This window comes from Physeter macrocephalus, chromosome 14 (genome assembly GCF_002837175.3).
Source record: "Physeter macrocephalus isolate SW-GA chromosome 14, ASM283717v5, whole genome shotgun sequence".
In the NCBI taxonomy this organism is placed as follows: Eukaryota; Metazoa; Chordata; class Mammalia; order Artiodactyla; family Physeteridae; genus Physeter; species Physeter macrocephalus.
The window spans coordinates 118639068-118651295 of record NC_041227.1 but is presented as its reverse complement, the minus strand read 5'-3'; the positions used below and the strand labels follow the sequence as shown (position 1 = coordinate 118651295).

General features: G+C 43.6%; 1 protein-coding gene across 1 annotated transcript; it reads left to right on the top strand.

Moving 5' to 3' along the window:
• Positions 1-348: 348 nt before the first annotated feature.
• Positions 349-11865, top strand: LOC112066584 (Golgi SNAP receptor complex member 2-like). The gene is made up of 4 exons (XM_024130192.2): positions 349-447; positions 8830-8894; positions 10525-10633; positions 11637-11865. Exons 1-4 carry the CDS (start codon positions 419-421, stop codon positions 11863-11865), a joined length of 432 nt encoding a protein of 143 aa, XP_023985960.1. The 5' UTR covers positions 349-418.
• Positions 11866-12228: the final 363 nt, after the last annotated feature.

Genomic DNA, 12228 nt, shown 5'->3' with positions numbered 1-12228 from the left:
AAACAGTTTGAAGCGAAGCCAAGCAGGTATCCTCGCAGACTTCCTCCCGCAAAGATGAACTGCAGTCCTCTGGCCTCCAAATTTGCTCTGAGGACCCCACCTCGGTACCTTGCGACTGCCCTTACCAATGCCTGACTCAATGCTGGAGACAGCCTCCGGCCAAAACCTATACTTTCTCGTCCCCCATCTGAGGCAGGACCTCTGACTACACTTAGCCTTCTTCTCCAGGCCCCTTTACTCGTTTCCCTTCTCCTTTCTCGCAGTCACCACCAGTAGGGCGCGCGTTGGGGCAGCCCCAGCCGGCAGGAAAGGGAGGGTCCTTCGACCGGAAGCCGGAAGCCGGAAGCCGGAAGCCGGAAGGGGGGCTGTGAGGACGTGTTCTCTGGAAGCCAGCGCGGGACCTGGCGGGGCCGGCAACATGGAGCCGCTGTACCAGCAAACGCACAAGTGAGGGACGAGTCGGGCACGGGCTGGGGCAAAGCTGGGCTGGGGCAAAGCCATGCTGGGCGAGGCCTGCTCCCGGGCTGGGGTCTCGGGCGTCCGCCATTATGGAGGCCGAGTCCTTCCGCCTGGGCGCTGCAGCGGGGAGCAGCTCGGAAGTGCTCAGTCTTTGGCGGGGTGCCCAGGTAGCGGCGGCCGGAGGGTCCGACCTGGTGCCCGAGGACATTGGGCCGAATGCCTCCGGGCGTCTTGGAGGCCATGACTGCCCGCTGGGTAGATTAGGTGAAGAGAAAGTCGCACTTTGTCCAGCACCTGCCAACTCTCTGGTCCGATTTGGTAGAGCTGGTGGGGACTCAGGGCCCCAGCACAGAGGAGTTTATTGGTTAGTTGGAGAGTCAGGACGTGTACGAGAAAAGGTCTAACGTGTGGCACAATGAGGTGGAAGGTAAATGAGTAGTACCAACAGGATCTCCTTAAGTAATTTAGAAGGATCCATCACTGGGATAAGGTCGTCAGAAAAAGTTTAATTAATAGCTCACAGCTCCTAATTGATGTTAGTCCCTACTCTTTATTGACTCAAAACTTGTTGCTTCTACACTGTGATTTTTTTTCTTTTATTCTGATTTTGGTTTATACTAAAGACCGTATTTTTATGATACAAAGAAATAGCTCAGATAGCATTTAGTATTATTACGGTACTTGTTATTCATATCTGGTTACAGGTTACCTTTAAGAAAATTGAATTTTGGTTTACCTTCTCATAACTTAAATTCCTTGGTAGTGTCCTTTATTCATATTGTCCTGCATTTTTGGAACTTGCTGAAATGTGTAATTGAATATGGAAATAAGATCATACCTGTCGTATTTGGGGGGATGATTTATCTTTTATTGTGGTCAACCATGCATAACATAAAAATTTACCATTTTAAAGTTAACCATTTAATTTTTAATTATTACCAGTATCCTTTAGTTTGCCATTTAAAATTATAATCATTTCTTTTTTTATATTTTATTTATCTATGTATGTATGTACGGCTGCATTGGGTCCTCGTTGCTGCGCGCGGGCTTTCTCTAGTTGCGGTGAGTGGGGGTTACTCTTCGTTGTGGTGTGCAGGCTTCTCCTTGCGGTGGCTTCTTTTTGTTGCGGAGCTCGGGCTTTAGGCGCGCAGGCTTCAGTAGTTGTGGCACACGGGCTCAGTAGTTGTGGCTCAGGGGCTCTAGGGCGCAGGCTCAGTAGTTGTGGCACATGGGCTTAGTTGCTCCGCAGCATGTGAGATCTTCCCCAACCAAGGCTCAAACCCGTGTCCCCCTGCATTGGCAGGCGGATTCTTAACCACTGCGCCACCAGAGAAGTCCCTATAATCATTTCTAAGTGTACAGTTCAGTGACATCAAGTACACTCACAGTGTCGTGTAACCATCAACATTATCCATTTCAAGAACTTTTTTATTATCCCCATCAGAAACTCATGTACCCATTTAGCAGTACCTCCCCATTCTTCCCCAATTCCCTAGTAACCTGTTCTGCTTTCTGTTTCTGAATTTGCCGATTCTATATATCTCATATAAGTCGAATAATATAATATTTGTTCTTTTGTGTCTGGCTTACTTCACTTGGCATAATGTTTCCAAGGTTCATGTATGTCATAGCGTGTATCAGAACATCGTTCCTTTTTATGGCTGAATAATATTTTGTGGATACACACACGCACACACACACACCACATTTCGTTGAGCATTCATCTATTGACACTTGGGTTGTTTCCACCTTCTGGCTGTTGTGAATAATAGTGCTGAGAACACTGGTGTACAAATATCTGTTTGAGTCTCTGTTTTCAATTTTTTAGAGTGTATGCCTATACCTATCTTATTCTAACAACTTTCAAATTTATGCTGTAGTTTTGTGCTGATGAAAACACTTAAAATCACACCTCCAGGGCCTGGGAAAGAAAGAAAATGGGGACCCACCTCTCCAATGAATTCACAACAAAAGCAATACTTTGGAGCATTTAGAATAAGAGGAAGATGATCCAGTTATTGTTTCATTTTCTAAGTTTATGTTTCATTTTTATTTATGTTTCATTAAGTTACTGTTTCATTTTCTACTTTTCTTTCTTTTTACTTTATTGATTAAGTGTTTGGTTTGGGTGGGTCAAAATGTAGAGTCTACTTTGTAGTAGTATTGAAATGACAGAATTGGTCTTACACTGGGGAGCCCTATTCTCATATAATAATTATAGGAAGGAACTTTAAAAACTAGATCTGTGAGTCAGTTGGAAAAGGAATGAAACAGGAAATTACGCTCATGTTACTAAGAAAGGGCAGATCTTTTACAATAATAAGGCTCAATGGACTGAGTAGTGCTTTGAAGTTGATCTGTGATGTACAGTCTCATCTGTTTAGTTAATTTGGTTAAAGGATGTTGCTAAGGAGGCCACGACCCAGTTTATTTTTAAGAATAATTTTGTTCACAGAGTCTCAGACTACCTGTTATCATTGCAGCAGGTAGCTCATCACACAGTAAACTAGGAAGCTCAATTCTATGTAAACTTAGAGGAGCAATACTCAACGGCGCCCCAAACAAGATTTGTGGAGTGTAGATGCCTCCAGTGATTTACCCTCAAACTCTGGAGACCCTTAGAGTCTATAGCAGAGCTCGCCAGCTTTTTCTATCAAGAGCCAAATAGTAAATATTTCAGGCCTTACAGGCCGTACGGTCTCTGTAGCAGCTGTTCAACTCTGCTATTATAGTGGGCAAGCAGCTGTAAAACAATATGTAAGCAAATGGATGTGACTGTATTCCAATAAAACTTTATTACAAAAACAGACAAGGGGCAAGATCTGGCCAACCACTGCTAGGCCTTCTACTATGCAGTCGTTCATTCATTCAGCGAATATTTATTGAGCACCTGCTCTGTGTCAGGCACCATTCCCAGTGCTGACTGTACAGCCCTGCCCTTAGGGAGTTTACCTTGTTTCATGCTGCAGTATATTCTGATCTGCCTCCTCTCCCGTCAAGGACTGAGCCAGGACTGGGGATTCTGGTTCTAGACCTCTTCACCTTGTTTTCCTCATCTGTAAAATGAAGGTTTTGGGCTGATTAAACTGTAAGCCTCCTTTCAGCTCCATAATACTGGTGATTGAGTGTCTTTAAAAGGAAACACACAGAATCCTGTGCGCATCAGCAGTTAACTTTTGCAATTGCAGAAATTTATGATTGCAGCTGAATTGACACAACAGTAACCGAACATATTAATTTTACTGGAACTTTGAACCCAATTTGTAGTTATCACTTGCCACGTCCCTGAGAGTACAGTGAAATTAGATCAACATTTTAAAGTGTGTATCTTGAAAACGCCTGAACTACCTGAACAATGAATGAAAAGAAAAAAAGATGAAAAACAGGTTAAACGTTTTGCACTTAAATAATACCGTGTTAGGGTGAACTTTATAGAGGAGCTAATAGCCAGGCTTCTATTTTTGAGATCCCAGTGCTTGGAAAGGTGCCCATATTTGTCCAGGATCATTCAGTGCCCTGGACCTTATTATCACTAGAGATTCTGATTCAATAGGTTTGGAGCACAAGAAGCTCTATTTTTAACAAGCTCTCCAGGTGATTTTGATGAACAGCTGGGTTTAAAGACTGCTACCTTATCTCAAAACCAGCTTTTCCTTTTTTTGATTTTCCCTTCTGATGAGAGGCTAAATATAGTAGAGGCAAAGTGGGTGAGTGAAAATGCCCAGATGGTTCCCACTACTTTTAAGCAAAGCTGAGTAAAAACAACAAACTTCTGTATGGTGCTGTATGGGTTACACAGCAGTTTCCTATTGCATTTGGATCTACGCTTTAAATAATTATGATTATCAGTACCCCGTTTTACAGTTGAGAACACCGAGGCACCAAGGAATTAAATGACTTGTTCAGTGTCCCTCAGCTACTGCACAGGGGCACTAGAACTTCAACTCAGATCTTTTAACTCCAAAACCCTGTTTCCTGCTCAAGTTGGTCAGAGGCAGCATGGGTGCAAAGTGGGTGTATATGATGGGGGTGGGGTAGTTCCATGGACTTTTAAAAAACAATTGTTTTAAAATTCTTCCTAGATCTTCTACAGACTTTTTTTTTTTTTTAATCAGCAACAGTGACCCTTGCTTATTTGGTACTAGGTCTCTGCTTGGTTATGTTTTCACCCAAGCCCACCATGGACCCCATGCTAGGCAGAGCTAGGACTTCTGATTTCTAGTGGCCACACTCCCAAGTCACGCTTGTGTAGCAGCTGTTCCGTATCGGCTTCAAATGTGTGTCCGAATTCCCAGTTCAGTATAAAACAGATCTGCCACTCGGCACGGCAGTTCCCACCATGCCATTCATGCTTGCTTTGTTGTTTTGCATTTATTTCCTCTCGGGCAGGACATGTAGAGATTGTATCGCTTTATTGGCTCTAACTTTTTCAGTTCATTCAAAGCAAATAGAGATTGGATGGAAAAAGTCAGTAACATTTCCCTGCAATTTAAAGTTTATCCATTGTAGCTTAGAAAACAGTAAAAGCCAGCTGAAGAGTGGTTATAGGGTTTTGTGGGTATGGGCATCATCTCTCCTGCTGTCATCATAGAATTTCAGAATTGAAAGCGACTGGCAAGATCTTCCATTCCAACTCACTTTGGTTGGGAAGACCCTTTATAAAACTCAAGGTAGTTCCTGTACTCTGTGTTTAAACATGCCGGAGCTCTTTTTTTCCCCCTCTTCTTGAAGAGAGAGTTTGTAATTGTTCTCATTTTTCCCAGAGTTGAGCTGAAATCTGTCATCTTGAAATTTGTACCTTTTGGTTCTGGGGCTCCCTTAAGGAGCAGCAACAGAGAACAAGCCCACTCCTCTTTCTGTATGTCATCTCCAGATACTTGAAGAGCCCCAGCTGCCCCATTTTAGTTTAGTTTTTTCTTTTCTTTTCTCAGAGGATCATTATCACTAGCTCTTTTGACCATTCCTCTTCATAACTTGACTTCTAAACTCTTTTCCAGCCGTCCTGTTCATCTTCCATTGGGAGAAACCTTTAACTGGTAGGGTTCCTTTAGCAGATGGCTCCCAGAATTGAATGCCATTCTATATTGTGCATTTGACTTTTTTTTTTTTAACTTCAAGTCAAAATGTGTGGTTTTTTTTCTTTAACATCTTTATTGGAGTATAATTGCTTTACAGTGATGTGTTAGTTTCTGCTTTATAACAAAGTGAATCAGCTGTACATATATATATATATATGTATATCCCCATATCTCCTCCCTCTTGCGTCTCCCTCCCACCCCTCTGGGGGTCACAAAGCACCGAGCTGATCTCCCTGTGCTATGTGGCTGCTTCCCACTAGCTATCTGTTTTACACAAAATGTGTTTTATCCCTGACAAATTCATCTTACTACTTTAGCCTAAATGAAAAAATGTTAATATTTGTTTTGTGGTACAATATCCTAAGCACTCACTAGAGCACAGAATCATGTGCAAATTTCATAATGAAACGTTGATTTTTTATTTATTTATTTATTTATTTTTGGCTGTGTTGGGTCTTCGTTTCTGTGTGAGGGCTTTCTCTAGTTGTGGCGAGCGGGGGCCACTCTTCATCGCGGTGCGCGGGCCTCTCACTGTCGTGGCCTCTCTTGTTGCGGAGCACAGGCTCCAGATGCGCAGGCTCAGTAGCTGTGGCTCACGGGCCCAGCTGCTCCGCGGCATGTGGGATCCTCCCAGACCAGGGCCCGAACCCGTGTCCCCTGCATTGGCAGGCAGACTCTCAACCATTGCGCCACCAGGGAAGCCCTCAAACGTTGATTTTTAAAAAACACTGAGCATAACACAGAGCCAAAGGCAGTCCTTTGGTGGAACCTGGAAGTCTTCCCAGGATCCCTTGGGGACCATGGTTTTGCCCGCTATGAGTCCCTCATCCTTAAAGTTTAAAATATTTGTCAATCTAATGGGAGAAATATGATGTCATTATTTATTATTTTTTAAAATAAATTTATTTATTTTGTTTATTTTTTATGGCATTGGGTCTGTGTTGCTGTGTGCGGGCTTTTCTCTAATTGTGCTAGGGCCACTCTTCGTCGCGGTGCGCGGGTTTCTCATTGTAGTGGCTTCTCTTGTTGCAGAGCGCAGGCTTCAGTAGTTGTGGCACACGGGCTTAGTTGCTTTGTGGCATGTAGGATCTTCCTGGACCAGGAAGATCCCCCGTGTCCCCCGCATTGGCAGGCGGATTCTTAACCACTGCACCACCATGATGTCATTGTTTTTAATTTGCATTTTCCTGATTACTAGAAGAGTGTCTCTTCATATATTTATTGGCCATTTGGGTTTCCTTTTCTGTCAGTTGCCCTTTGCCCATTAAAAAAATTGCTTTGTTTGACTTTTCCTATTGATTTGTAGTAGTTCCATATACATTCTGCATACTATTCCCTTGTTATCTGCTGCAGGTATCTTCCAGTCTCTGCCTGTCTTTTTTTTTGTAAATTGTGCCTTTGCTGTAAAAAGGTTTTCGTTTTAATGCAGCCAGATCTATCAGTCTTTTCTTTTGTGGTTTGTGGGGTTTTGGGGGTAGTTTTGGTTTTTGTCTTGTTTAAGAAATCCTTCTCTAACCTGAAGTCATAATATGCACGCCTATATTTTCTTCAGAAAGTTCTAAAGCCTCACTTTTTACATTTAGGCTTTAAACCATCTTGAGCTTATCTTTGTGTACTATTACATGAGGTGTCTTTTTTCCATATGGATAATGAGCTGAGCCATCAGCACTTATTGTTGTCCATTCTTTTCCCACTGCCATTAGAAATTCACCTCACTGCCCACATCTAGGCTTTCAGGGAAGTCCTAGTTCTCCTTTCCATCTCAGCATTGCCATCCAGTCCTCTCTGGCTGTTTTCACAGTTGCCCTGATCCAGCTGTTGGTTTCTTCAAGCTGCCTTTCCACATCTGCCTCCATATCTCCACGTGGCTCCATTCTGAAGCATCCAGACTTGCCTTCCTGAAGTAGCAGGCTCTAGGAGTGACTTCCTGCTGCCTCTCAGGACCATGGGTCTTGCCCAGGAGCGCTCTGAGAGTCGTTAGAGAGCTGCTCTTGCTTCTGGGGCCATGGGTCATGTTTAGAGGCCACAGGGACACCCTGGAAAAGACCAGAGGCAAGTTCAAATGAAATTTGGGCTCCTGGCTCGCATTGGTAAATTTGGGGTCACAGTTTGTGGTGCTCATGGTGGAGGATGGTTGCTGACCTTTCCCACAAGGGTTGGTGATAATGGAAGAGCTCACAGGCCCCTCCCATGTGGCTCTCACGTGGGGAGACCAGAAGCACCAGGAGGCGGTTGTTGGGGTAAGATAAACAGTATCCCCATGACTGATCACAGAGGATGGCTTGGAAAGGCTCAGCGGGTAGGTGACCTTGCCCAGTCCCCGGGGAGCCTCCAAAAGATGCTCTGGGGCCTGATGTCCGGGACCATGCCAGAGGTTCTGGGTGCAGTGTTGGCGTTTCCAAATGAGATGACAGTCGCCTCGTATTGCCAGGGAAAGATGTTGACCAAACAGGAGATCCGTATCTTTCAGGGCCTTCCTCCAACTAATCACCTCATCCCCTTCTCCCCTCTGACCCCAACCCTCAGGCAGGCCAGCCTGCTGGTAACCCACGTGACGTGCCTTGCAGGCCTTTTTGCACGTCATTTTCTCCACATCTTCCTTCACCAAATCATGTCTGTCTTCTTCAAAATGATGTTGAGAACTCCCTTCACCCACAAAGCTGTCCCCAGCTCACTCTTCTGTTCATTGCCTTTGCTTAGCACTGCTGCGCGTAGCTCCTCAGCTTTCTTTTTGTTTACACTTCTATGTGTTAGTGTTCTCGTAAATCTTCTTGGGACTTTACATGTCTATCTGGCCTGTCCTTCCTAATTACACTGTTTCTCAAGGACAAGGATTATATCTCTTTTGCCCTTTGACTCTCCCTAGTACAGACCAGTGCTCAGCACATTGGGTCAAAGAACAGAGAGTGGGATTGGCTGGGTCGGATCGAGGTTTATCACTTGGTGTGTGACCTTGAACAAGTTACATAACCTTTCTGGGCTTCGGTTGTCTTATTTACGAAATGAGGATGATAATAGTACTTTCCTCATAGGGTTATTGACTTTGCAGAACGTCTCAGATGCGGTAAGCACTCACTAAATGCTGCCTGTCAGCATTATTATTAATATTAATGTTAAAATATTAGAAACCGTGCCAAAACATGTGACCTGAAGTGCCACATACAAATTTTACAGTTCAGCGATACTGTCAATTTAAATCAGTTAGATGTTGGCATTAGAAAAATTGTCTTTCCTGACCGAAGCGCTGTTGATTACTCCTGTCTCACTCATTTCCTCCCTCTTCCTTTGATAGGCAGGTCCACGAGATCCAGTCTCACATGGGACGCCTGGAGACAGCCGACAAGCAGTCTGTGCACTGTGAGTAATTAACTATGGAGACCAGAGTCCTTTCTCTGATGACACGGTGCTAATGGGCTGGGTTTCCTGACTTCGTTTCTGCCTCAGGGGCTTAATGATTCAGTGTGGAATGAGTTCTGTTGTTAGGGTGGACAGAAAAACCCCATGGCAAAGTCACTGATTTCCCTGATTGTGCCCTTTGGAATCCCACAGGTCTTATCCCCCATTACCCCTCCACTCAACCCGACATGGCCCTATGGGAATGGAAGTCCTTTCCTCCATCTGTCTTAATCTCATTACCTAGTCCGTAGAGGAATGTGGTCCATAAAAATTCAGAGATGTTTAACTGGAATTGGCCATTTCTTCTGAGCTGAGAACTGTGGCTTTTTAGGCGGATTATTCAGAAACGATGAGCAGTATTAATTGGTTTAGTTCCCACACCGTGATTTCCTTTTAGAAGAGTGCTGCTTTCTGTGTTTTCGTTTCTTCTCTGTTGTAAGAAAAGGTCGTTTTTCTGAGTCGGTCACACAGGCATTGCTGACCCCCCACCCACTGCAGATGCGGTCCCCTCCTCTCACTCCTCGGCTGGCGCTGTGCCCATTTCTCCTGTTTTCTCACGTCTGCTTTCTGCAGCCCCAAAAGCACCTCGTCTCTTGGTCCTGTGCCCCACCTGTTCTGAGCCGTGCCTGTTAGCTGTGGGCTACCCTAGGAAGGTGACATTTCTGTCTCTACTATCGTTTCTTTTTCGGGCAAGAGGCAATCTGGATGCCTTTTTCTGCACACAGTTTAGCTGCTTCTGTCTGTTGACTTTGTTTGCCTTCCCAGCAATCTCATTGGTATATGATTAGAAGTGGAAAAGTGGTCATTTTGACTGTTTATCGAAAGGGATAAGGTAAATGACTGTATTTATCATATCGCTACCTCTGTGGATTCTTTCCTGTTGATATTCGGTCTATTCTGGGGACTCCAACATCAGTCTGCCCATTCTTAAGGGAACTCTTCCCTATGTTTCACATACTAAATCTTTCCCTTTGCACTTTTTTTTTTATTAACCTCATTATGTTCTGTAAGGAGTTCAGTTGGCAGTCTTTCTACGAGATACTTATAACCCATATCTGAAAATAATCTCAAATGAAACGAGGCCTCACTTTGTATCAGAAAATACTACATTTTGCTTAAAATATTTATTTGGACAATCTTTAAATGTTCATTTTATTTTCTAAAGGCAGGAAATTTATTTCTACAGATATATCTTCAGCTTTTTAAAAAATTGGCATTGTTATGGCATTAACAGCTATATATATATATATATATTTTTTTTTTTTTTTGAAACAACGTTTACAGTCACTTAGTATAATTTGAATTTTTTCCCCATCATCATTAGTGTATGCATTTTTCTCCTTTTGAAATACATATTTTTGAGTTCATTTGATATAGAAAAAAGAAATGTTTGATTTATTCCAATTTAAGTTCACTATTATTATTATTATTCCAGCAATTATTCTTTGACTTTGTTTGCCTTCCCAGCAATCTCATTGGTATATGATTAGAAATGGAAAAGAGGTCATTTTGACTGTTTATCAAAAAGGATAAGGTAAATGACTGTATTTATTATTTTTCCAGTAATTATTCTTTTTTCTCTTTTGTGCAGTAGTAGAAAACGAAATCCAAGCAAGCATAGACCAGATATTCAGCCATCTAGAGCGTCTGGAGATCTTGTCCAGCAAGGAGCCTCCTAACAAAAGACAGAATGCCAAACTGTGAGTACTCTGACACCCCAGACCTATCACGGCAGGTCTTTCTCCCAGGCGAGGCCATCACATATTCTGAAGATCCCATGTATACATTGAAAAACTGAGACTATGCAAAGATAAAGTCCCATAAAGAGCACAATTCTGTTTGAGTGATACCCCTTCGGAATAAAAAGCCTGTGTTGTACAACACGGGGAATAGAGCCAATGTTTTATGATAACTGTGAATGGAGTATAACCTTTAAAACTTGTGAATCGCCATATTGTATACCTGTAACTTATATCATATTGTATATCAACTATACTTCAATTTTAAAAAAAAGGAATAAAAAGGCTGTCAGGTTAGTGGCTCAGAAGCCTCATGTCTCCTTTTCTCGTTGGTGTCATTTAGAAATTTTGCCCCCAGTACTGTTTTTCTGACCAGACCCATGGCCACTTGAAACCTAATGCTACTGGGGAGTTTCACTCTGCTGTTTGGTTCCCGCTACATTCTTGGGTTGAAATATCTTGCTCTTAATCACTCCAGTCGGTGTATTTATAATGAAATACTGATCTAATGTTTGGTACACCCCCACGAAATTAAAATTAAAATGAAATCACCCTCACCATCTCTACCCCAGCCCCTGCTCCCAAAAGTTTTATGAAACTTCAACTTTACTCCAAAGATGCCCTTGGGCTTCTTCCAGGAGAGCGATATAATCCCTAGAAGGTCAGGAAGAGGTCATCAAACCTGCTTCCTGTCACCTGTTCCCTGTCATGCATCCAGAATCAGAGACCAGCAGATATTTAAGTAAAGCTGCTGGAATCTCATGTGCTACCACCCTGCTCTAACCACAAGCTCCTTCTTTACTTTCAACATCATTGATCAAAATCAGATTATTTGTGGGGGGTGGATGGCATGGAGTGGCGTAGGGGGAGGTAAGGAAATGTCTTCTTTCCTGAAGACAAAGCCTGGCTACCTCCAATCATGCTGCTCTGGACTCCTGGGATTTAATTTCTCTGTCAATTCTAGTCGTGTCGACCAGTTAAAGTATGATGTCCAGCACCTGCAGACTGCTCTCCGAAACTTCCAGCATCGGCGATACGCAAGGGAGCAGCAGGAAAGACAGCGAGAAGAGCTTCTGTCCCGCACCTTCACCACTAATGTAAGCCAGGCGCCTGGGTGGGATCTGCAGGAACTCGACAGCTTGTGGGAGCTGCAGCTCAGGGCTCTGAGCGGCGGTCTTTTAGGGGGTGTCTGAAGCAGACTGATCAGACAGGAGGAGAGCAACCGGAAGTGACGGCAGACTTTGTGCGTTGCCACAGAGACTAGACCGAAGCAGGGAATCTCTTTCTCTGTCACAAAAACCTGAAGAGGAAGCAGTTAAATTGAGGGAACGAGCAGAGGTGAAAATTACCTGGTTTGACTGGTCCGATGCAGAGAGGTGGACGTTCACATGGTGGAAATGTTTTCCTGATCAGATCGAGACAGATGATTAGAACTTAGGCTATTTGCAGTGGGGGCAGCGTTTCAAAGCTGCCTTCAGGCTGTTGCCATTGTGGGGGGCGGTGTGTGTGTGTGTGTGTGTGTGTGTGTGTGTGTGTGTGTGTGTGTGTGTGTGTGT